This window comes from Brassica rapa, chromosome A06, assembly GCF_000309985.2.
Source record: "Brassica rapa cultivar Chiifu-401-42 chromosome A06, CAAS_Brap_v3.01, whole genome shotgun sequence".
Lineage (NCBI taxonomy): Eukaryota > Viridiplantae > Streptophyta > Magnoliopsida > Brassicales > Brassicaceae > Brassica > Brassica rapa.
Window position 1 is genome coordinate 3,224,301 of NC_024800.2, and position 25,272 is coordinate 3,249,572.

The 25,272-nt window shown below is 37.9% G+C and overlaps 4 protein-coding genes across 4 annotated transcripts; 3 read left to right on the top strand and 1 right to left on the bottom strand.

Annotated features, from left to right (window-relative positions):
- The first annotated feature begins 3,252 nt into the window (after window positions 1-3,252).
- Window positions 3,253-3,836, top strand: LOC103871569. Its single transcript, XM_009149833.3, has one exon. The coding sequence runs from the start codon at window positions 3,338-3,340 to the stop codon at window positions 3,812-3,814; it is 477 nt and encodes a 158-aa protein (XP_009148081.1). The 5' UTR covers window positions 3,253-3,337; the 3' UTR covers window positions 3,815-3,836.
- A 354-nt stretch (window positions 3,837-4,190) lies between these two features.
- Window positions 4,191-19,538, top strand: LOC103871570 (DNA polymerase epsilon catalytic subunit A). The gene is made up of 48 exons (XM_009149834.3): window positions 4,191-4,547; window positions 4,692-4,757; window positions 4,875-4,934; window positions 5,035-5,130; window positions 5,523-5,683; window positions 5,824-5,912; window positions 5,988-6,205; window positions 6,653-6,739; window positions 6,822-6,956; window positions 7,422-7,544; window positions 7,656-7,739; window positions 8,024-8,188; window positions 8,274-8,450; window positions 8,583-8,696; window positions 9,089-9,193; window positions 9,357-9,620; window positions 9,699-9,793; window positions 9,965-10,070; window positions 10,154-10,233; window positions 10,334-10,510; window positions 10,629-10,713; window positions 10,845-10,925; window positions 11,009-11,152; window positions 11,735-11,830; window positions 11,956-12,156; window positions 12,323-12,386; window positions 12,467-12,621; window positions 12,691-13,091; window positions 13,245-13,374; window positions 13,451-13,648; window positions 13,726-13,800; window positions 14,271-14,461; window positions 14,566-14,746; window positions 14,827-14,891; window positions 15,191-15,323; window positions 15,432-15,533; window positions 15,619-15,702; window positions 15,951-16,025; window positions 16,147-16,206; window positions 16,279-16,541; window positions 16,620-16,668; window positions 16,986-17,146; window positions 17,248-17,314; window positions 17,657-17,761; window positions 17,876-17,995; window positions 18,075-18,263; window positions 18,450-18,556; window positions 18,951-19,538. The coding sequence occupies exons 1-48, from the start codon at window positions 4,389-4,391 to the stop codon at window positions 19,348-19,350; spliced, it is 6,543 nt and encodes a 2,180-aa protein (XP_009148082.1). The 5' UTR covers window positions 4,191-4,388; the 3' UTR covers window positions 19,351-19,538.
- Window positions 19,539-19,617: 79 nt separating this feature from the next.
- On the bottom strand, window positions 19,618-22,076 carry LOC103871571 (protein SUPPRESSOR OF K(+) TRANSPORT GROWTH DEFECT 1). Its single transcript, XM_009149835.3, has 8 exons — window positions 21,414-22,076; window positions 21,238-21,343; window positions 20,750-20,948; window positions 20,602-20,670; window positions 20,441-20,515; window positions 20,266-20,364; window positions 20,027-20,182; window positions 19,618-19,938 (listed from the first exon to the last, which is right to left on the bottom strand). Exons 1-8 carry the CDS (start codon window positions 21,874-21,876, stop codon window positions 19,813-19,815), a joined length of 1,293 nt encoding a protein of 430 aa, XP_009148083.1. The 5' UTR covers window positions 21,877-22,076; the 3' UTR covers window positions 19,618-19,812.
- Window positions 22,077-23,388: 1,312 nt separating this feature from the next.
- LOC103871573 (beta-1,6-galactosyltransferase GALT29A) lies at window positions 23,389-25,264 on the top strand. Its single transcript, XM_009149837.3, has one exon. It carries the CDS (start codon window positions 23,805-23,807, stop codon window positions 25,014-25,016), a length of 1,212 nt encoding a protein of 403 aa, XP_009148085.1. The 5' UTR covers window positions 23,389-23,804; the 3' UTR covers window positions 25,017-25,264.
- Window positions 25,265-25,272: the final 8 nt, after the last annotated feature.

Sequence of the window (25,272 nt, forward strand, 5' to 3'; positions counted from 1 at the left end):
TCCGAATAATTAATTATCCGATTCAATTTAATCAGTAACTATTTGATATTTGTTGTCCTAAATATCAAACTTTTTTTTAGATTTTTAACTGGATATCTAATTTAATTTGTGCAAATAAAATAAAAAAATAATTTTTATTACAAAATAAAAAATATTTACTTATAAACTTTTTAATAACTAATACAATCAAATGAATAAATAAAATATTGTAAAATTTATATAAAATATAATATTTATATAAGTTATATATAAGTTTATTCAAATGTATGTATATATAGGCATATAACAAATCAGATTAGATATTCGTTCATAAAAAATTTAATATTTATGTTTTACTTTGTTTTCATATTAGTATTTGATTTGCTTCGTAAAGTTATTGATATTTCTTTTTAGTTCGAATCGAAATGAATACAAATCGAATCAAATCAAAATTTACGGATATTTTGTCCTGTTTTTTTTGGTTGTTAATGTGTCCTGTTAATCTTTTATCAACCGCTTGTGTTACACAACGATCACAGTGTGTTACACACGAGTTCGAGAGAAAGAATAAGATAGACGTTTCACATAACCTGAAGTGCTTTTCTTGTCTTCCTTAGAACCACCCCAATCGCTGTCCATGTAGCCTAGAAGTCTTGGTTCTTTCACGCTTGTGAAGTACACTCCAAAGTTTGATGTTCCTTTGACATATCATAACACCCTCTTGGCTTCTTGGTAGTGCTTCATGCGAGGTGATGACATGTATCTTGAGAGATAGGCGCTTGCATACATCACATCAGGTCTTGATGCACACAAGTACAAAAGCCCTCCAATGATGCTTCTATACTTAGTCGGATCTCCATACTCCTTGTCATCCTCAACTCCTTTGTATAGAAGCATCATTGGAGGGCTTTTGTACTTGTGTGCATCAAGACCTGATGTGATGTATGCAAGCGCCTATCTCTCAAGATACATGTCATCACCTCGCATGAAGCACTACCAAGAAGCCAAGAGGGTGTTAAGATATGTCAAAGGAACATCAAACTTTGGAGTGTACTTCACAAGCGTGAAAGAACCAAGACTTCTAGGCTACACGGACAGCGATTGGGGTGGTTCTAAGGAAGACAAGAAAAGCACTTCAGGTTATGTGTTTACTCTTGGATCAGCCATGTTTTGTTGGCAGTCAAGCAAGCAACAAACAGTGGCACAATCAACGGCTGAGGCAGAGTACATAGCCGTGTGTGCAGCAGCAAATCAAGCAGTGTGGTTACAAAGACTATTTGAAGACTTTGGTCAGAAGTTTGAAGGAGGCATTCCGATCTTATGTGACAACAAATCAGCAATAGCAATTGGGAAGAATCCGGTGCAACACAGAAGGACGAAGCACATAGAGATCAAGTACCATTTCGTGAGGGAAGCTGAGCAAAAGGGAATCATTGAACTGAAGTATTGCAAAGGGGATGATCAACTCGCAGACATTCTCACAAAGGCATTGGGCGGTTCAAGATTTGAAGATCTAAGGAAGCAGCTTGGAGTCAAGTCGAGATATGATTAAGGAGGAGTGTTAAACTATATAATCTAATCTCTCCTTGATACATTTACATAAGTTAGTTATTTATGTTATTACACAAAGAGTTGTAACTCTTCATGTTGTGTCCTTTAGTATAAAGAGTTGTGTCTTTTATACTTGTACTGATTCTATCTCTATATAAAGATCAATCATCTGTTGTAAACATATTACCGAATCTCAATAATACAAAAGTATTTTCAGAAAAGTTTATAAGCCTGAAACGTCTATCTTATTTTTTCTCTCGAACTCGTGTGTAACACACTGTGATCGTTGTGTAACACAAGCGGTTGGTAAAAGATTAACACTATTCTCTCTCGTTTTTTTTACTCAATTATTATAACATTCAATGATGGATTGTTCACGTGACATCATGTTTGAATCCAGATCATGTTTGAATCCAGAGTTGTTTGTTTTGGTGTATACTAAGCTCTAGTAAACAATATTTTTGTTCGAGATTCTTGTAACTGGGCCTTCTTCGTTGGATAAGCAGTGACGGTGGAAGCTTTTGTATTATCATCTGCTTGAAGCTTAGTATATAAACCGAAACTTTTCGTTTACAAACGACGTAAGTTTTTTTTTGGATCCGGGTAAGTAGTTTAGAGTCGTCGTCTTGAATTATTGTGCTTTACCTGTCGTTCCATAGTGTTGGATTTAAAAGTAGTCGCTTTAGCGAGCGAGACATGAAACATGAGACAAGTTAGTGGATCGTATAAGTAAGTGTTAGTTAGTGATTCATACTGCATGTGACAAAGATTACTACAAGAAGCTTTTTTCGAGAAAAAAGGTCCAAAGAGGGAGGAAGAAAACTACTTGTAACCACTTATTGACCCATTCTTTTCAGTTTTCACTGCCCTGTGTTTATTACGTCTTTTGCTTATTCCTTCTCTTGTCGCTGAAATGTTCACCTCCGGAGAACCTGTCACGTAACAAAACTCTGCAATCTCTCAGTCATATTCTCCTAGTGTATGGTGGAATACGTAAATCAGTAGAGTCCAATTTAAACCGAAAGCAAGACAAAATGTGTTAAATTTTATCAATACAAACCAAATAACTCGGTAGTATTCTGCCTCGCTAGTGGCTCTCTCATAACAGCTCTAATTTGCTTAACAAAACAAAACCTGTAGGCTGTAGCTAACAGTTGAGCAGCTATACTTTTTTCAAAGCTTGTCATTGCCACAAGTGTATGAATACGCCTACGGCCTGCACTAGAAAACATCTGAAGATACACACAGGGGGTTAAGACCGTTGATGCACCACCAGCAAAGCTCAAACTTACTTCTGGAGAGACGTCAGCGGCACTGCAACATATATTAACCGTTAGACGTTATAACTTTATAAGAGATAACAGCTATGTCTATATACATGGACACTAGAGTAACTTTACCCAGATATGATATCAAAGTCCCAGTAGCTCTCATAGTTTGAGTGGTTTATGAATCTTCCTTCTTGTGAGATGAACACGTATCATGTAAATTGGATTGTAATCAGGAGAGATTGCAATCGAGAGTCCTTTTTCAGATTCAGATTACTTAAAATTTGTAAGGTGCTTATGTGGATTAATCTTTTGAGTTATATCTCGTCCTTTGTTTCACATCCATTACACTTACACATGTCATATAATAATTGGTTAATGGTTTGCTTAGGATTGTGTAACGTGTGATGATGCATTTAGATCAAACGGTCGCCAAGGCTTGTTAAAAAGCTTATCCAGAAGTTTTGTTATTTCCACACCATACCAAAATTTTGTGGTAACGAGTGCCAATCTTTCTCTCACTCCCCTCTCCCTTTAAAATGCTTCTGCTGTCTCCGATCAACGCCTCTCTACCACCGACGTTTCACCGGGGACTACTATTCCGGCAACCAGTTAAGACGTCATGCAGGATCATAGCAAAGGCCAAGGACAACACCGAGTCTGGCGGGTTTCTTGAGAATGCGGCTATAGCCGGCGGTTTAGTGTCGACGCCGGTAATTGGATGGTCACTCTACACTCTGAAGACAACTGGTTGCGGTTTACCTCCAGGACCGGCCGGTTCAATCGGCGCGTTGGAAGGTGTGAGCTACTTGGTGGTGTTGGGCATCGTGGGCTGGTCTCTGTACACCAAGACCAAAACCGGGTCGGGTCTGCCGAATGGGCCGTTTGGTTTGCTGGGTGCGGTCGAGGGATTGTCTTACCTGTCGCTTCTAGCCATTCTTGTGGTGTTCGGTTTACAGTTCTTGGATAACGGGTCGGTTCCTGGTCCACTTCCAAGTTACCAGTGTTTTGGTTAACCAATCATTTTCCCGTCTTTCTCCAATTGTAAACCGAACATATTTTACTTCAATTTTATGACTAGTCATTTGCTGTAATCGTTTTTTGTAGAAATAAAAAAAATTGGCATAAAAAAATTTGATTAAAAATATAACACATAACTATTCAAGATTTAAAATTTGATTTAATCGGTCTCTCGTGATACAATTCTCTTTAAGAACCAAGCAAACCAAACCAAAAGTAAACCGAGATCTGGTTTACACATCTAATCTGAGTTACTATTTAATGGGTTGGTGGCAGATACTGGAGCCGATCCGAAGTTACTTAAATGGGCCTCTACATCGGCCCATTAGATTCCGAAACCGAGGGCAAAGTGAAATAGAAAGCGCGGGAAAATGATAAAAGCTTCTCTCTCTAAAGTCCCCCACTCTCTTTCCTGCATCCACGAAGCTCCTCCATCTGCGAAACCCTTTTCAAACCCTAATTTATTCTCAGAACGCAATCGACTTCGAAGCTTCTCCAGTGGGAAGAAAGCTCCAATTCAGGAGCCTCCGTGTCTCGTAATTTATCAATCGCCCCTCCTCAGGCAAAAAAATGAGCGGAGATAATCGAAGATGGGATCGAAAGGACTCGCGGAGATCGAATACTCAGAAAGTCGTGAAAACGGCGGAAGATGAGCTCGAATCTAAACTCGGATTTGGGCTTTTCTCCGAAGGGGAAACGCGCCTCGGGTGGCTACTCACATTCGCATCAGTAAGTCTCCGTCGCACTCTGTTACGAACTCAATTTGGTTATCGAGCGTAGGGGTTCGAACTCGATTCTTAATAAAAAAGTATGGACTTTGATCTAATTAGTACTAAGTTATTCACTGATTGGTTGTTCCACTACGTTTTGCAGTCATCTTGGGAAGATCCCGATACTGGGAAGATTTATAGCTGTGTGGATCTTTACTTTGTTACTCAGGTGAGAGCTGTTTTTAATCATTACTCTGTTAGCTTCGTATAAGCTGATGAATCTTCTTTTATCGCATTTTTTTTCTTTATTTCGATTGAGTTGTGAGGATTTGTTTTTATTTTTCAGGACGGGTTTTATTTCAAGACAAAGTACAAGTTCCGCCCGTACTTCTATGCAGCTACGAAAGTATGTTGATTTTCTCTTTGTGCATCATCTGATATGCTCCTTGAAGTAATCACGTAGTTTTGTTCTGGATGTTAATAAAACTGCATTTGCGAAATTACAGGAGAAAATGGAACTGGAAGTTGAAGCGTACTTGAGACGGCGATATGAAAGACAAGTTGCTGATATTGAGATTGTTGAAAAAGAGGATCTTGATCTTGTAAGTCCTCAAATCCTTACTTGTTAATGTGATTTAGTTAGTCTACCTAATGATTCGTATTTCTCTTTCGAGACGCATATTTAAGCAAAATGTTGCTGCAATCTTTAGTTTTTATCCTCTTCTTGTAACTTGAAAACTGAGTAACTATCGTAATAAGTTTAAAATGTGATCCTGCATTCATATTCGGAAATCTCTAGGTGTTTGCGAGTATATAACGTTGGGCTGGAACTGTTAATGTTAGTTTTCTTAATTGTTTAATGATCAGTTACGATAGTATGCAAGATAGGAAGGGTTTCATGACTTCTATAGTCTTCCTTCCGCTTAGTGTGTCTTTCTAACTTTTGTTTATGGCCTACCAATTCGAGTTTATTTTTTCTTATGCTCATGAGCAGAAAAATCATCTATCTGGCCTGCGAAAGAAATACCTAAAAGTATCATTTGATACTGTGCAACAATTGATGGAAGTCAAGAGGGATCTGTCGCATGTTGTCGAACGAAACCAGGCAAAATTTGACGCACTTGAAGCATACGAATCCATTTTGGCTGGAAAACGGTAAGACGATGTATTTTTGTTGTTTTAAACTGCCTATGTTTCCGAGGTTTCAAATTGTTCCTCTTGATCTCTCTTGTTTTTTAGTTATTCTCAAGTTTCAGATACCGGTGCTCACTTTTCTTTTTATTCTTGGAATGCAGAGAACAACGTCTTCAAGATTGCTTAGACTCTTTAGTGGACCTCCGCGAGTACGATGTTCCTTATCATGTTCGATTTGCAGTTGATAAAGGTAACATATTTAGTCAAAATTAAATTTCTGTTAGTCCTAAAGATTGTCAAAACATGACGTTTTCTTGGTGTCTAGATGTGCGGAGTGGGCAATGGTACAATGTCAGTATTTCCAGCACTGATGTCACACTAGAGAAGAGGACAGATATTCTCCAGCGCGCAGAAGTCCGTGTTTGTGCATTCGATATAGAGACAACAAAGCTTGAGTTGAAATTTCCGGATGCTGAATATGATCAAATTATGATGATATCTTACATGGTCGATGGGCAAGGTTTTCTAATTGTTAACAGAGAGGTAATACTATGTACATTTTTCTGTATTGAATATGATTTAATAGATGATAATATCATACATGATGTGTGAGCATGATCTCCAAATCATTAAAAGAGATGATAGCCCTGCTTTATCATCTTTTAGATTATGTCAAGCAATCAGTTGAGGAAAAGCTCATAAATGCAGTGTTTCTTTAAAGATTAAGTCAATCCTGGGGATATCATAAATGATCCATATAAACTTATACTGCTTTGTCTGACTGATTTTGTATGATGTGGCATAAAGATTGTTTGTGGTCTACTGTAGCCTTTTTCTCTATGTTTATAAAACATGATTTCTGATTTGTTATAAAAATTTCATTGCATGTCATTGTCAACTCTGGTTGATATCTCAGCTCTATTTCCGTATAAAAATTTGGACTGCTTCAATCTTCTTTGATTACACGTAGTATTTTTCATTTTAAACCAGTGTGTTGGCGAAGACATAGAAGATCTGGAGTATACACCCAAACCAGAGTTTGAAGGATATTTCAAAGTTACTAACGTTAGCAACGAGGTAAATTAGGTCTGGATTTGAGTAATATATAAGAAACATTGATGAACAAGAATCAAGCTTCTTTCTTGGTTTTGTATTGTAGGTTGAACTCCTTCGAAAATGGTTTTCCCATATGCAAGAGGTTAAACCCGGTATTTATGTTACATATAACGGTGATTTTTTCGACTGGCCATTTATAGAACGCAGAGCATCCCATCATGAGATCAAAATGAATGAGGTAAGCAACACGTTTCCTTCATTGTCGTATCGTTAAAATTTCATCTGCGTGACATTAAGGAAGTATATGATATACTTATAGAAATTCTGTTTGAAAAAGTTTGTGACAGTTTTGCTGACATACTATTGTGACCTTGCGAGTGTTCTTTTGCTTAATGATAGAACAGTATCACTGCTTAAGATCTTCCTACATCCTCGCCTGCATGCCTATTTTCTACATATTGTTTGTCATCTTCCGTGAATATAATATTCATCTTGAGTGACATGTTTTTGCGTTTAAACACTGAAGTCTTCTGAGAGTTGGCAGGTGCCACTCATCCTGAACCTTGGTTCTGTTCTGAACTCTATTTCAAAAACATGCATCACTCTTTTTTCTCTCTTTTTATTCTCTGCATCTTACTATTTAGTTTCTATCTTATTCTTAACTTTGACTGGTATATTTTGTTTTCTTTCCCCATGGTTTCAGGAGTTGGGATTCCGTTGTGATCATAATCAAGGTGAATGTCGAGCTAAATTCGTTTGCCATTTAGATTGTTTTGCTTGGGTGAAACGGGATAGCTATCTTCCTCAGGGAAGCCATGGTCTGAAGGTTCATTTGACTTCTTTCTCTTTGCTATTGTTTATCCTTTTCTTATATGTCCCTTTTTAAAGGAATTCATATTATGTTTTGAGTAATGCTCGTCTCTTAATTAAATGCCAGGCCGTTACAAAGGCGAAACTGGGCTATGATCCACTGGAAGTGAACCCAGAAGACATGGTTCAGTTTGCCATGGAGAAACCACAGGTACTGCTGATAAATTAATCAGGGTTCTTAAGAACTGGAGTAGTAGTTTGATTGCTTTGGAATAGGGTAGAGTATGACGATATTTGTTCTAGTAATTAGTGTCTCTTTAAGGGATGAAGAAATGTTCTCCTGCTCCTGTTAAACACTATCTCTTATCAGTACGCAAAATTTAGGAGCGAACATGGATGTTGTGACTGATAACTTCCAGCAATTGTGGATTTTTAGTCTATGCAGTGCTTGCGTGGAATTGGGTGCTTATATCTTATTTGTGTTCCATGTTGCAGACAATGGCCTCCTATTCTGTCTCTGATGCTGTTGCAACTTATTACCTATACATGACATATGTTCACCCGTTCATTTTTTCTCTCGCGACTATCATCCCTATGGTCCCTGATGAGGTCTTACGTAAAGGAAGTGGAACCCTTTGTGAAATGCTTCTGATGGTTGAGGTGACTTCCATTTACTACAAGGTCTTTAGCAATCTTTGATGTATGACACATTCTATTAATTGGACGTCTTCCATTCTTTGTACAGGCGTATAAGGCAAATGTTGTATGTCCCAATAAAAACCAAGCTGACCCTGAGAAGTTCTACCAAAGTCACCTTCTTGAAAGTGAGACATATATTGGTGGCCATGTAGAGTGCCTCGAAAGTGGTGTTTTCCGATCTGACATTCCAACCAGTTTTAAGCTAGACACATCGGCATACCAGGCTAGTAATCTGCTTTACTTTACTCAATATGATTTTTCTTGTTGTTTTCTGAACATTACTTCTTCTGATATGGTTCTGTTCAAATGTCACTTATTTATGCACCTATCTGATATTGGACCATTTAATTGCCAGCAACTGATCGATAACCTTGACCGGGATCTGGAGTATGCTATCACTGTAGAAGGGAAAATGAGAATGGATTCAGTTTCCAATTATGATGAAGTGAAGGAAAAAATCAAGGAAAAGGTAATAGATTCCCCTTCTGAATTATAGATAGTGATTTGACGCCTATTCCCTTGTTTCTTGTCAGCGTGTGTTTTCTCTTGTCTCTTTGAATGGCTGACGCTGCATACACATTTCATTCTGGGAGAGTTTTCCTTTGCATTCTCATATCGACGATCCTTCTCTCGTGTAAAGTAACCCCAATAGTTCTTCTGGAAAGAACAAAGTTAACCTGAGGAGATAGTCCATTAAATACCGTCCATTTACAGTAGTTGTCACCAACTACGCACATACATGCGTGGGTTTCGGAAAGCAGAACATAAAACCTGATAATTTAATACATTATTTCCCTGTACTACCTGATTTGGGATGTCCTCTTAGTTCTGTTATGATTTGGCGGTTTTATTTCCCTGCAGCTGGAAAAGTTACGAGATTGCCCTATACGTGAAGAGGGACCTCTTATTTATCACCTTGATGTTGCAGCGATGTATCCAAATATCATCTTAACAAATAGGCTTCAGGTACATCAAATAACCTTTTGCATGTTTCTAACTGATTTCTTGATTTTATGATGTAACATGCAATTATAAATCAATATCTACCAAATTAACACAACCGTCACTGTCAAGATTATGAATCCCGTGGGAATATTATGCTAAGTGGAAATTTCCTCTTCATTGCCAGCCACCATCAATAGTTACGAATGAAATTTGCACCGCATGTGATTTCAACCGCCCGGGAAAAACGTGTCTTCGAAAACTTGAATGGGTTTGGCGTGGGGTGACATACATGGCCAAGAAAAGTGATTATTACCATCTGAAGAAGCAGATTGAGTCCGAATTTGTTGATGCTGGTGCAAATATTCAGTCTTCAAAATCTTTCCTTGATCTACCAAAGGTGGAGCAACAATCTAAACTAAAAGAAAGACTGAAAAAATATTGTCAAAAGGTATTCTCTCTCTTTCTTTTGATAATATTTTCTCCACAATGTCAATATATAAAGGCAAGTCGTTTTGTGCTATGATAGGCATATCGACGAGTACTTGACAAGCCAAGCACTGAAATTCTTGAGGCTGGGATATGCATGAGAGAAAATCCGTTTTATGTAGACACTGTTCGAAGGTGTGTGACTTTTGTTTTCCCAATCCTGTTCTTGATTGAAACTCTGTTAGGACTTAGCTTGTCTTTTTGAGCAGCAATCTTTTTGGTGAATAGACAATGATGTAAATTCTGCCAAGTCCTAAATACTTTTCCTTGTTGCTTTTTGTTTATGGTGTTTGTATGTAATTAAAGCTTTCGAGATAGGAGGTATGAATACAAAACACTTAACAAGGTCTGGAAGGGAAAGTTGTCAGAGGCCAAGGCAAGTGGCAATTCAATCAAGATCCAGGAAGCACAGGTATATTTTCTTACATAGTTGATCATATATATCATCTCCGGAACTTCCTTTAGATGCTTATTAGCTTTAAAATTTTGCGACAGGACATGGTAGTGGTTTACGATTCCTTGCAGCTAGCTCATAAGTGTATTCTTAATTCCTTCTATGGATATGTCATGCGAAAGTGAGTTCTCTGATCTCTTGCAAAGAGCTTGCACTTTGGCTATACCCTTATGTCTGTTCCATTTTGGTTGACCCAAATCTCTACTTGAAACCAATTCCAGGGGTGCAAGATGGTACTCTATGGAAATGGCTGGTGTAGTTACCTATACTGGAGCCAAAATCATCCAGAATGCCCGTTTGCTTATTGAGCGTATTGGGAGACCACTTGAGTTGGATACAGATGGTATATGGTGTGCTCTACCTGGATCTTTTCCTGAGAACTTTACTTTTAAGACGATGTAAGATTTTGCAATCTCCATATCAGGAACTTGTTCTATTTTTTTTACTTTATAGCAGTATTTTGGTGGTTTACGATATTCCAAAGAGTTATATATCAGTGATTTTTGTCTACTGCAGAGACATGAAGAAATTCACGATCTCTTATCCGTGTGTAATGCTTAATGTTGATGTGGCTAAAAATAATACAAATGATCAATATCAGGTATACCGGAGCTGCCCTTACTGAAAAGTAGCTTTTGTGTTCAGTCTTCAGTAGATGAACCTTTTTGGTTCTGGAAGCATTTTGCCTTGTGTTCAGTTTCTATTTTTCCTTTTGTTATTGGTTGGAAACAGACTCTTGTAGATCCTGTACGCAAGACGTACGAGTCGCATAGTGAATGCTCCATTGAATTCGAAGTGGATGGACCGTACAAGGTATGCGTATACGTTATGACTTTTAGTCGAGTGCTGCTATTTGGTTTTTCACAAACAAGTAATATGTGATTCTCTCCATTCAGGCAATGATTATTCCTGCATCGAAAGAAGAAGGAGTCTTACTTAAGAAGCGGTATGCTGTTTTCAATCATGACGGAACCTTAGCAGAACTCAAGGGATTTGAGATCAAGCGTAGAGGGGAGCTGAAACTCATTAAAGTTTTCCAGGTATCATTTCACTTTCTTGTGCTGTAATGATTCATCAAATTGTTGCTTTATCTATATTTAGGCTCAATGCGCTTTTCGCTTGATCCACTTGTATTATAAACTATTTCTAACAGCAGTTTGAAGGTGTAATACTGATATCTGTGGTTAAGTAATTCTCTGTTTGGGAAAATTCCAATGGTTCTAAATTGTTTGGTCAGGTGAAAATTTAGTAATTATGCGAGAGTTTATTTTCTTCCTTCTTTTTTTTTTCATAAAAGAAAGAAGTGATTAGTAAAATTTCTGCTTTTTCATAAATTTTTGTTCCGTATATTTTGTTTGAAAATTTCCATCCTATTTATTGGATTCTTATTTTTACTTGAGCTTGTTACATACATATATTTGCCCAATGTAGTAAGACGTTTATTATTTGGTAGACAAAGTATCTCAATAAAATAAACAGGTTTTTTACTTGAATGGTGTATGTGTAATGTTTCGAAAATTTTAGGTCAGCATAATTCTTGAACTTTTTAAAAAATTTACACTTCATGGAGATGTCAGACACTGAAGTGAATATTATTTTCTTTTTCTTTTATTTCTCTACAGGCCGAGCTTTTTGACAAATTTCTCCATGGATCAACACTTGAAGAGTGTTATTCTGCTGTTGCAGCCGTTGCAAATCGGTGGCTTGACCTACTCGATGTATGTCATATATCTCGATTATCTCTTTTCTGAGCAGGAATAATTTCATATGGGTGCTGTTAAATTCTCTTATTTGCTACTGGGTAATTTTTTTGCTCATAGATTTCCCTACATATTTTCTTTAGAATCAAGGAAAAGATATTGCCGACAGTGAACTACTAGATTATATATCAGAATCAAGCACCATGAGCAAATCCTTAGCAGATTATGGTGAGCAAAAGTCATGTGCAGTGACCACAGCAAAACGCCTGGCTGATTTTCTTGGTGATACAATGGTCAAAGATAAAGGACTGCGTTGCCAATACATTGTTGCTTGTGAACCAAAGGTACATTTCTGTCAAACATGGAATGTTTTCAAATGCAAATCTCTATATTAGGAATGTTATTACATCTCAAAAGTATTTACTGATCAGTATTCATTGAGCATAGTGCTTCATCCACTCTCTTCATAGTATTTTCAACCCTTATAACTTACCAACTTTTGATGATCAGGGGTCACCTGTAAGTGAACGTGCTGTCCCTGTTGCCATATTTACCTTATCTAAAACGGAACCTGGTAAATATTCTGTTATTTAGTGAGATTATGTTGTTGTGTTCTTAACCTTCAAATGTGATGTATATTTTCAAATTTTACAGAAAGAATGAAGTTTTATCTGGGAAAATGGTGCAAGCAGCGCCTTAGTTCAGACCATAAAGTTGATATTCGTTTAATTATTGACTGGTCGTATTACAAGCAGCGTCTTAGTTCAGCTATCCAAAAAGTTATCACCATTCCCGCTGCAATGCAGAAGGTTCGTTATTCTCACTTTTTTTTGGGTGTTCTTTTGATATATATCTAACGGCTTATATGACCTATACAGGTGGCAAATCCCGTTCCTAGGGTGCTTCATCCTGATTGGCTTCATAAAAAGGTCCGTGAAAAAGATGATAAATTTCGCCAGAGAAAACTAGCTGATATGTTCAGCTCAGCAAACAAAGATGGTGTGTTGGACAAAAATCATTCGGTGGCTCAAGATGATATGGACGATATTGAGGATTTTTGCAAAGAAAACAAGCCTGGCGTAAAGGGACCAAAGCCAATTGCACGTTCTTATGAAGTTAATAAAGAACAGTTTGGACGTGAGCAGCAAGAGAGCAAGGATCCAAAGTGCGATGACGATATCTCATTTGAGAACATTGACAAGAACGTGGATTACCAAGGTTGGCTTGAAGTGAAAAAAAGAAAATGGAAAGGAATTGTGGAGAAGAAGAAGAAACGAAGGTTAGTTCTCATGATTGTATAGATTCTCCTGGAGTTCGTCTTACAACGAGCAGGTTTTGATTTGGATCAAAATGTAGTTCAATAGAACATCCACTGCTTTTACAACAAGGAACGTGGATTAACTCGTTGACGGTGTGTCCCTTCTTTTTGTAGGTTGGGTGATCAACGATCTTTAAAGCAGATTGAATCTCATGAGATAAAGAAAAAAGTCACACAGGTTAGAAGAGGTGTAGGTTCATTCTTTAGGAGGCCTGAAGAAGCTTTGACTAGCTCACATTGGCAGGTACGCATGTCGACCTCAATGTATTTTATATATTTGCTAATCATTTGCCTTAACGCTCTCTTTCCGACTTTTTCAGATAATACAGCTGGTCCCAAGTCCACAGAGCGGACAATTTTTCGCTTGGGTGGTTGTGGAAGGATTGATGCTTAAAATCCCATTGACAATCCCAAGAGTGTTTTACATTAATTCCAAAGCTCCTATAGATGGAAAATTTCCCGGAAAGTGTGTCAACAAGATTCTTCCTCATGGAAAGCCTTGTTATAATATGATTGAGGCATGTCTTTCAACCACTATGCATCTTTCCCCTCGAATTCCTTCTAGGTAGTTATAATTTTGTTTGTTTTTTTACAGGTAGAGATTCAGGAAGAACAATTTAGAAAAGAAAGCAAGAAGCTTGCAGCTCTTCTTGCAGACCCTGAAATTGAGGTGAGATATTTTATAAAGTAATACAGTGCATCAGAAGCCCAACCTTTTATCGAATACCCCATCTACATGGCTTAAATGTTAGGAAAACTTTTCTTTGTTTGGTTAACCATTAATACTGGTGAATAGACAACTTGTACATGGTGTCTGGGAATCTGAAATTTTCTACTGGAAAATTTGGCTGCATAAAGTATCCTGTGTAAGGAAAATTCTGGTATGGAGTTTACAAGCGATGGGTAGCTAGCTATATTAACGTGTGTGCTGGACATGCTGTTTAATTTGTTATTTGAATAAACTGTGAATGGGGCCCAGTGACTTATCAGCACGGTGGGAATTGAACTTTTGTTCTGGTGCTTACTGACACTGAGCCAGATAATCACCAGACCAACTTGTTGGTGATCATGCATGTCACTTTGATTTTGCACAAGTAGAGTACCATGTTTGTGCTTGCTAACCTCATTTGACTTTGGCAGGGCATATATGAAACAAAGGTGCCGCTGGAGTTTAGTGCTATATGTCAGATAGGATGTGTATGCAAAATTGATAACACAGCCAAGCACCGTAACACCCAAGATGGATGGAAAGTTGGTGAACTTCATATGAAAACTACAACTGAATGCCGCTACCTGGAGCGATCAATTCCACTTCTTTACTTGTATAACAGGTAGAAATCTAAGTAACATGACGACCCCTTTTCTGATGGAAGAAGGTTTCTACTACATGCAATTTAAGTTGAAAGAAGGTTTCTTATGTTTTGCTTGTTTGCAGCACCTCAACACTACGTGCTATATATGTTCTATATTGTCATGCATCGAAGCTTATGTCTGCCGTGGTAGTTAATCCTTATGGCGACAAGGAATTATTACCATCTGCCCTAGAGAGACAGTTTAGAGATGGTTGCCAAGAATTGTCACTTGAGTCATTGTCTTGGGATGGTATCGTTTTCCAGGTTAGCTTTAAAGCCGTTACGTACAGCCCCTGCAATAACAATCCTGCACTTTTCAAGCTTTTCTGAATGCTTATTATCAGGTGGACTATGTTGACCATGCTGAAGCTGCCGAAAAGATTATACAAAAAGCGATAAGTGAATACAGGTAACTCATTTTCCTGATTACAACAGTGCAACCTGTTTATGTTTATGTGACTTGATGAACCCATAGATTTTCTAATGCTGATCAGTTGGGCATGCTTTTCCTAATTATTTTGTTCCCGCGTGATTAGTTCTTTAGCTTACTTCTTAATTTGATAAACTGTATAAGTTAACTGCTGAGCACAATTTTTTTTTGATTGTATGGTGTGAAAAATGACGCATTTTGGACTTCTCTTGCAAGGCAACCAACTTCAGGTCACTCCACTCTGGTTTGACTTTTCCCATTGTTTCCTTTTCTTGCAGAGAAGAAAATTCTGGACCAACTGTTGTAGTCACTGAATGCCCTGACTTTAATTCCATCAAGGATGGTATAAAAGCCCTGGATGATTTCCCATGTGTGAGGATTCCCTTCAACGGCGATGACAATAGTTATCAGGTTCCTTGACTGATCGACCTTTCTCTTTTTTTTTTTTCCGTCACGATAGACGTTCATTTGATCAACTAATGATAAATATGTTTGCGTGGATGTGGTTGTGATGCGCAGCCTGTCTCCTGGCAACGTCCGGCAGCAAAATTAGCAATGTTCCGTTGTGCTGCAGCATTTCAGTGGTTGGATCGAAGGATTTCCCAGTCAAGATATGCCCATGTAGGTTATGTTTGTAAAGTGGATCTGTAGTTCTTCATAATATTGCTTTATTGCAGCTATTTATATTTTCCATGCAACTGATTAGGTGCCTTTGGGGAATTTTGGACTAGATTGGTTAACATTCACAGTAGATATCTTCCTGTCCAGGGCACTCCGCGACCAGCAGCAGGTTTTTTGTTTGACTTTCCGTCTAGCTTCTAAGTGTTATAATAGTTCAACTACTGCATTATTTGCCTCCCTTCCTTTTATTTTCCTTTTTTGCTCTTGCTCTGTGCGTACAGCTTCGAAACTATATACCTGAAACCTTGGCAAAATGCTATTTTCTCCAAATCACTGATTATGACTCTGAAATGCCTTATTATGTGTTTAAGAGAGAAGCAGATTTTCCATATCATTGATTTTGTATTTGTATAACAGGTCCTTTGGGTGTCAGATAATGGTATTCCAGACCTTGGTGGTCTGAACAATGAAGAGACATTCTTTGCTGATGAGGTATGTCAAATGATTTTTCCTTTTTGCCTTTTAGTATGCGTGGGCTTTGTCATGAACTTCGCCCGCTTCCATGTTTTTTTAGACTATCAAGGTGATAACTGGGATGCTTCTTTTGTCACAGGTGCAACAGACAAGTTTGGTATATCCTGGAGCGTATAGAAAAATTTCTGTGGAGTTAAAGGTCACAATTTTTTTTTTTGCTTTAATCGTTGTGAATTTTGGATTTTTTTTCTAATTAACATGCATCGTGCAGATCCATCACTTGGCTGTTAATGCCCTTCTGAAAAGCAACCTGGTGAGCGAGATGGAAGGAGGTGACTTTTTGGGATTTGAACAGGATGTGAATCCTAGAGGAAGTAGTTCGAACGTTAACGCCAGTTTTGATGAGACCACTGGATGTGCTCAAGCATTCCGAGTCCTGAAACAATTAATTAATAGTTGCTTGACTGATGTGTGTAAATCACGCAATATATATGCTGATTCCATTTTGCAACGTTTGTCTTGGTGGCTCTGTAGGTATGATTATGTCGTATCCTGTACATATTGACTTTATTCTCAACTCATTAAATACCAACCGGTAATTTCATTTTGTAGCCCTTGCTCGAAGCTTCATGATCCAGCTCTTCATCTCATGCTTCACAAGGTAAGTGACAGTTAATGATTTGTGCTTTTTAAGGTATAAATTTGTTGGTGCGATTAAATGCAGCAAAGTATATTAATTCCTCCTTGCATATTTTTTTTTTTTTTTGGGACAAAAAATTCCTCCTTGCATCTCTGTCTGATTCTTCTTTCAGTCAACTCTTTTGTCGACTCTGTTGCTTACAAATTATAAATGGTTGCTGCAGTATACTTGTCGTAGGCTATATTTGATCTTGATATTTGACATTTGACATTCACATTTTGGTTGCATATAAATTTCTAAATCCATTTGACATCTTGTGGTTTTCATCAATATTGTAGGTCATGCAAAAGGTGTTTGCGCTGCTTTTGACTGATTTGCGGAGATTAGGTGCAACAATAATATTTGCAGACTTCTCAAAGATCGTTATCGACACAGGGAAATTTGATCTATCTGCTGCTAAGGCTTATTGTGACAGCTTGCTCACAGCTGTAGGGAATAGGTTGGTTTCTTCGTTGCCCAATATATACGTCTATAATTTAAAACTCTTGTGGACTCTACACATTTTCCTGTCACTGATTCTAAATGCTTTGCCACTAACAGCGATATCTTTGAGTGGATCTTGCTCGAGCCGGTTCACTACTGGCACTCATTACTCTTCATGGACCAGGTTGGATCTCTTATACTTCCCTCTTGTATCTACAATATCTGATTGCCAAACAGGGCAAATTTTGTTTAGAACTGTAAATTGCGAACCCGTGAACAAAAAATTGAGCCTCAAACATGGGAAATGAAAAACTAAAAATCCATGGAACCTGCAATGCATGCAGGGTTCCAGTAGACCAAAAGTGGGTCGAGGAACTAAAACTGATAAATGAAAATACTTTCACCTGGATGGCTGAGAAATTATATCAAAGTTGCAAGGAACTCTACTAAAATTCCATCTTTCTTCATTAGTTCTTGATCTCGTCTTTGCTTGATATATTTCCATCTTTTCTTCAACATTTTGTAGTATAACTACGCTGGTATCCAAGCTACCGACGATGAAATTTCACCTGACGAAGTGACTATTGAACCAAAGTGGAGTGTCGCTCGACTTTTCCCTGAGTATATTCAGGTTTACATGCAGATCCCTTACTCAAACCAATGGTCATTTAGCAGAACTAAAAATTTGTGTCCGCTCATGGACCATGTTTTCATGGACACTCATGCATTTCATCTGTCTTGGCAGAGGGATTTCGTCATAATTGTTGCCAAGTTTATATTTGACCCATGGAAATTCTCATTAGAGAAGAAAAGAGGCAGTTCAGAGAGTTTAGAGGCACAGATGGTAGAATATCTAAAGGAACAGGTAGTCTTAAAGCCCAATTCGGTTGATATATTTTTCATCCACTCAAAAAATTGTCTCACTTTTTTTTTCTTTAATGCAGATACCATCCAGCTTCTTTAATATGCTTGTTGCAAAAATCAATGATATCGTGTCACACATGAAGGAGATAGACGTTTCAGATGCATCTCGGGATTCTAGTCAAGCTCCCAAAAGAGATTACACGTTAGAGCTCATACAAACTATCTGTGCTGTTATGGGTCTTGACCAAAATGTCGAGCAAGATGTTCGGGTTAATACTCCACTCCTTCCGTTTCCTCTTTACCTGATACTGATTCTGTTTGATAACCATATTGTGTAATTCTTGAAACTATTTTTTGCAGTAAAACTAAGTATTTTTTCATATAGGTGCTGACTATCGTCTTCACATGTTTGTTCTCTAGACATACAATTTTTCTGACATAGTTTTTCTTTATAGGTAATGAAAAGGAATCTGTTGAAGTACATTAACGTAAAAGAATTTGCCGCTGAAGCCGAATTTCTTGATCCTGGGCCTTCCTTTATCTTACCTAATGTGGCTTGCAGGTATTACTTGAATAAACAGATATGCTCAGTTTTCGTGATTCAGATATGCATTGTGGTGCCTTCATCTAGTTAATAGATAAATATCTTTACGAAATCGAGTTTTCTTTTTATCACTAGTTTAAATATAAAACGAAAAATCCCTGACAATTTCCTGGCACACCCTTGTGAGTCATTATAGCAAAAATGTTGTCTGTTTGCAACACGCAGGATGCGTTTAGTCACACTAAAAGAAACGAAACTTGCCTTAGACTCTCCCCAAATCCCAGAAAAAAGATTAGTAGTACCTTTAGCTCACTTTTGACATACTTGACTTTCTTGCAAGAGTAAGTAAGAAGTAAAGGAGCTGATATGTATTTACTGAGTTGTGTTGAACTGTTTTTTTTTCTTGTTGCAGCAACTGTGATGCCTACAGAGACCTAGATATTGGCAGAGACCCAGCTCTATTAACAGAGAAAGAATGGTGCTGCATAGATTCACAATGTGGGAAGATATATGACAGAGAGCAGATGGAAAATAGTCTTCTCCAGATGGTGAGACAGAGAGAAAGAATGTACCACATGCAGGATCTAGTTTGCACTAGGTGCAATCAGGTGAAAGCGGCTCATTTGACAGAGCAGTGTGAGTGTTCTGGATCCTTTAGATGCAAGGAGGGCGGGTCTGAGTTCCTCAAGAGGATGGAGATTTTCTTGGATATAGCAAAGCGCCAGAAGTTTAAACTGTTAGAAGAATGCACATCTTGGATCTTAGATCCCACCGGAAGCTGGCAAACCAATACCGGAAGACATCATTCATAGGCTATAGATTTGTGCATAGATTTATTTAACATTCAAAATGATGATGTGGGCTAAAAGAATTGTTTTAATTTCATTTGTCAGAAACAGACTTAGACTTATTACAGTCGTAACTAGCGATCTTGGCTCATTAGTCTTCTTAAAAACAAGTATATGACAATTTAATTTGATGAGTACTTTTTTTTCCCAAATTGAGATTTTATCTACCATTGGAAGGGGTGAAACATACAAACCAACACTTTCAACAATTTAATTTGATGAGTATTTAGATTGGTAGATTATGAATATATATATACCAAGAGCAAATTTCATATCTGAAATAATTTCTACAGTTAAAATAAAGAAAATTCAATGATGTGGACGAAACAAGAGTCGATGTGTTCTTATTAGTACACACATAATAACAGGAGCTTGAGGTTCCCCTGACACCAGAGAGAGATGCTGAACCATTTATGTGATCAATGATCAACCTTCCTCTCCAAATTCCTTTGTGAATCTCTCATGGACCTCAAGATCAGACTTGCTCACTGTTGGTCGCTGTCTTGCTAATACCTTCTCAAAATCTGTTCTTGAGATGGGCGGTGGAATAATCTGTTTCAGGTCCAACAAAAAAAAAACATAAGCTTTTTGCATATTCTCCATTAGAATTTTCTATTTTCTTCAATGATAAACTGCATACCTTTTCCGCGAGCCCTTTTTCTGCTAAATCTTGCATCGTAATCTGAATGGCACCAGATTGTTTAGGGCCACATGGCATCCACGTCCCATCAGCTGACTTGAAAAAGAACATGGCATCTTGGGTTTTCCTCACAGGTTCAAACAGAACATCCTTCACCTGCCATAGATTAGAAACCATTCAGAATAAAAGACATGTTTGTTCACATGGATAGTAATAATAACTCAGGACAAACCACATACACAAACAGCCACATCTGAACCAGAAAATCCCTGTGTCTTGCGAGCTAAATATTCAAAATCAGACTCATTCAAATTATGAGGAGTATCTCCCAGGTGCACCTGTATCATACACGGACATCATTAGGTAAAAAAGGATTTTGACACCCTAAATAATTTTACTTAGATGAATGTTTACTTTGAACATGTGCTGCCGAGCCTTCACATCCGGTAGAGGGATATAGATACGCTTATCAAAACGTCTCCGAATAGCCTACAATCAACACGGTATTTAGATTTCAGTGTTGTTCTGAAGCTGACAATAAATTCGAAGAAACAGTCCACTCTAAAGTGTTTCACCTGATCAAGAGCATAAGGTGTGTTTGTTGCTGCCAGTACAAGGACTTTCTCATCATTGTGTCCAACACCCTGAGAAACAAGTACAGAGGAAAGTCAGTTTATGCTAATAATTCATTTTTAGCAGGTATATTTCTATAAATCTTTTCACCTGCATCTGAACAAGAAGCTCTGTTTTGATACGTCTTGAAGCTTCGCTCTCATTACCTTCCCCACGTTGACCACACAAAGAATCTATCTCATCAACGAATATAATTGACGGAGCACTCTCCCGGGCCATCTCGAAAAGGTTTGATACCAGCTTTTCACTTTCACCCATCCACTTCGAGACCAAATCCGATGAAGACACACTGATAGTTGGGAGGCAAAAAGAACACAACATCATGTTTTCAATAATAAAACAGAATACTCATCAAAGCTAAAACTTTTCCGACTGTAAGGCAAGGTACATAGAAAGAAACTAAGGCACGTTAAACCCCAAAGATCTACATGACTGCCCCAATATAGAGTTCCTCATTAAAAATCCATTTAAACTACATAACTATAAACTGCGCCAAGTGCATCATATATATCTTACGACAACAGGGGATATCATTCAAACATAATGAAGAACAACAAACTTGTAGAGACATATGTTACCTAAAAAACGTAGAATCTGCTTCAGTAGCAACAGCCTTAGCCAAGTACGACTTCCCAGTCCCAGGAGGCCCATACAGCAGAAAAGCTCTCCACGGCCTCCTCTTCCCTAATCACAACAATCAAGTTTTTGATCAATAAACAGATCAACGAATCCAATAAAGTAAGACCCTTTATACCTGTGAAGAACTGCGGAAACTTAACAGGCAAGATCACAGCTTCCTGCAACGCTTGCTTAGCACTCTCAAGCCCCGCAACATCAGACCACTTCACATTAGGCTTCTCCCTCACAATCGCAGAGTCCAACCCAGCTCGGAGCTTCGACTGCTCCTTATCCTCCCCATCTCCATCCTTCCCTTTACTCTTCGCCTTCGTGGCCACAGCAGCATCCCCGTTAGATCCAGGACCCGACCCGCCTTCGTCCAAAACAGCTCGGATCTCCTCAGCGCGGCGGAGATACTCGGTGAACTTTTGCGTGATCGCTTCTCTGATCTTAGGGTTCTTCTCGTACTTGAGATGGGTTTTGAAGTACTCGAGCGCGTTCATGTATAAAGGGAAGGCCTTGTTGTAGTTCCCGGCGTTGTCTTCTTGAACCGCTTGCTTCACGTACTCGATCGCTTGCTCCTTGAAATTGCTATACATGGCTCTTTTTTTTTTAGGGTTTTGCAGAGAAAATAATCGATAATTGAAATTCGTTTGCTGAATTAAAAATTGAGATGATTTGAGGAAGCCCTAGAAGCGTGGACGATTCATGATCAGAAAATTTTCCTGGAAAAGTATTATTAAAGGAAGGGAGATGATTAGAGGAAAGATGAGGATTGAGGAACAAGGCGACTTTGACGTCGGAGAAAACAGCCGAGTGTTTGTGTGTATAAAACGAAAACGTCAATGTGTAGGATGTTTCCAACTGTTTTAATGAATGACAAGAGCAGTACCCGCCGTTTTTATAAGCAAGCATAGGCCAAAAGCCCACAAACAAAAAGGCATCAAATCAATCCCGGCCCTTTCCTTATTTGTTTTTTTTAATGTCTGGTTAATTATTATGATATTACAACGATACATAAACGATTTTACATACGATAATTCTATCATAATATGAAAATATACGTCTGAATGCAATTCTACATTTGCATTTTCTAGATTTTGAACCTCAGATTTTCTAGTGTAGAAGCATTAATGAATCCTTAATCAAATCACTGGATTAAAGAGGCTTCCATATTTCTTATTTGTTTTATAGAATATTTTATAACAAGTTGAGAAAATTATTATATCCAGCCGATTGTTTTATGACTATTTTAAAATTGTTTTGAGTTATTTTATAAAAAAAATTATCTGATGATTTTTATTTTTACCGAATCAAGATATTCGATATAATTTTCTATGAATATTATATATATATATATATATATCATTATTAAGATATATATATATCATTATATATATATATATATATATATATATATATATATATATATATATATATCAATTCTTATAAGGCAATTTTTTCAAATAATTATTTTTAATTGTTTTTGTCACAAAAATAATTTCTAAAAAATGATCAAAACAATATTTTTATTTTGAAATTTTAATTTAAATTTTTAAAAATTTAAAAGTCTATCCACAAAACTTAGTTTTTTAATTGTAAACCCATATGTAGATTAGTTAATTTTAGGTTTATCCTTTAATAAAATTTATTTTAATCATTTTTTTCATTTATAGCTATTTTTGTGAAAATAAACTAAAAAGACTAGGTAGGAAATTTCTCATTCTTATATTTTAATGTTATTACAGATGCTTCTTAATAAAAATTAGTTGGAAAAAAATATAAATATCATTGTTAAAAAATGGGCAAATCTCCAAAATAGCACATTTCTAAGTTTATATCACAAAAATAGCATTCAAAAACTAAAATGACCAAAATAGCATTTTATCTTTTGAAAAATTTAATTTTTTTATTTTTCAAAATTTGAAATCTTATCCCCAAAACCTCACTTCTCAACTCTAAACCCTAAAACCTAAACTCTAAACCCTAAACCCTAAATTCTAAACCCTAAACCCCACCCCTTGAGTGCTATTTTTGTGACTTTTGGCATTGAGTGCTAGTTTGGGAAAAAAAACTTGATTTAGTGCTATTTTGGTCTTTTTCTCTTAAAAACTTGTTTTATCAAAAACTAAATTCTAAATTCATGTTTAAAAATAGCAACGAATCATTAACCAAAATATATGTCTCCTATCCACTAAAAGAAGTTTATTAATGAAAGAAAAGAATTAAACAAGCTACACACACAGTGACACACACTCTTTATCTCTCTACTCTAGCTACAAAGCGTAAAGGGGGAACACAACAACATGGAGGGTGCTGCGTCATCTACCAGAAAAAGAAAAGATTTATTTAATGTTTAGTTTGAATCGTCGACGGATCTACTAACCTCCTTCTCCAGATCTCCATTTTAGTAACAATGTCGTCTCCCTCTCGTTGACTTCACCTCCAGAGATTCTTCACAATGGAGTCCTCGTCGTCAAGCTCACTAGTCACCATTACAGATTCGATTTAACATCTAAAGATCCAGATGAAACGATCCGTCCGACCTCTCTTCAGCGCCCTCCTCTTCTGCTTCCTCGCCGCGACGCTCATCTGCAGAGTCGCGATTCGCCGCAGAAGCTTCTCCTTCAGCTCGGCGATAGCCGAGCTCGGCAGCACCTCCGGATTCGTGACGACGGCGGAGGAGGAGGAGGTCGCGTTCAACGAGACGCTGCTCGAGTTCGCCGCCGTCGATCCCGGCGAGCCGAAGTTCAACCAGGAGGTCGATCTGATCTCCGATTACGACAACACGCGGAGAAGCCACCGCCGCTACTTCAGCTCCATGGCGACGCCGATCGGAGGAAGAAGGAGGAGGAGCAGAAGCTACGCTCCGTCCAAGTTTCCGGTAACGAATCTTCGCTCCTCCCTTCAGGTCTCTCGTTACTGGTCAGAGTTCAAGAGAAACCTTAGGATCTGGACTCGTACCAAAAAGGCTTACGAGCCTCGCATCATACTAGATTTGATTAGACTTATCAAGAACCCGATCGAATCTCACCGAAACGGCGTCGTTTCGGTTTCGAGATACTCGTCTTGTGCCGTTGTTGGTAACAGCGGGACGTTACTAAACAGCCAATACGGTGACGTCATCGATAAACACGAGATAGTGATTCGTCTCAACAACGCTAAAACGCAGCGTTTCGAGAACAAGGTGGGATCGAAAACGAGCGTATCGTTCATAAACAGTAACATTCTCCACCAATGCGCGAGGAGAGAGCGTTGCAATTGCCATCCTTACGGAGATTCAGTACCTATAGTAATGTACATTTGCCAACCGATTCATTTATTGGACTACACCGTTTGCAAGCCCTCTCACAAAGCTCCACTTGTCATCACTGATCCGAGATTCGACGTACTCTGCGCTAGGATCGTGAAGTATTACTCCGTGAAGAAGTTCTTGGAAGAGAAGAGAGACGAAGGGTTTGGGGATTGGAGTAAAGGTCACGAAGGGTCGTTGTTTCATTACTCGTCTGGTATGCAGGCGGTGATGCTCGCGGTGGGGGTTTGTGAGAGAGTTAGCGTTTTCGGGTTTGGGAAGTCGAATTTGACTAAGCATCATTACCATACGAATCAGAAAGCTGAGCTGAAGCTTCATGACTATGAAGCGGAGTACAGATTGTATCACGACCTGGAGAATAATCCCAGGGCGATTCCGTTCTTGCCGAAAGCGTTCAAGATCCCTTCGGTAAAAGTTTACCATTGAAGTATAGTGTATACCATCATCAAAAGAAGTTTTGTCAGAAAGTTTGTTCTTCAAGCAAAGTAGCTTGTGTTGTGCTCTGTTAAGTCCCAAAGATTTTACTTTAGATCGGGGAGATGCGAGCAAAGGGTAAGATTGTTTTATACAATTTCGATTTGTCATGTCACACATATTGATGAAAATGTATGGTAAATTTAGACGATATTCTTACATGATGTCAATCTAAAGCCGAAGGCAAAGTTGAGATCGTTCCGATGAT

Bases quoted from the DNA above. Each gene is read 5' to 3' on its own strand.
- LOC103871569 (XM_009149833.3), top strand. From the start codon at position 3,338: ATGCTTCTGCTGTCTCCGATCAACGCCTCTCTACCACCGACGTTTCAC.
- LOC103871570 (XM_009149834.3), top strand. From the start codon at position 4,389: ATGAGCGGAGATAATCGAAGATGGGATCGAAAGGACTCGCGGAGATCG. The intron at 11,831-11,955 runs GTATGTCATATA...TATTTTCTTTAG, and splicing joins GGTGGCTTGACCTACTCGAT to AATCAAGGAAAAGATATTGC. The intron at 18,557-18,950 runs GTATTACTTGAA...TTCTTGTTGCAG, and splicing joins TTACCTAATGTGGCTTGCAG to CAACTGTGATGCCTACAGAG.
- LOC103871571 (XM_009149835.3), bottom strand. From the start codon at position 21,876: ATGTATAGCAATTTCAAGGAGCAAGCGATCGAGTACGTGAAGCAAGCG. The intron at 20,671-20,749 runs GTGAAAAGATTT...CTTGTTTCTCAG, and splicing joins AGCTTCTTGTTCAGATGCAG to GGTGTTGGACACAATGATGA. The intron at 20,183-20,265 runs GTATGTGGTTTG...AATCTATGGCAG, and splicing joins GTTCAGATGTGGCTGTTTGT to GTGAAGGATGTTCTGTTTGA.
- LOC103871573 (XM_009149837.3), top strand. From the start codon at position 23,805: ATGAAACGATCCGTCCGACCTCTCTTCAGCGCCCTCCTCTTCTGCTTC.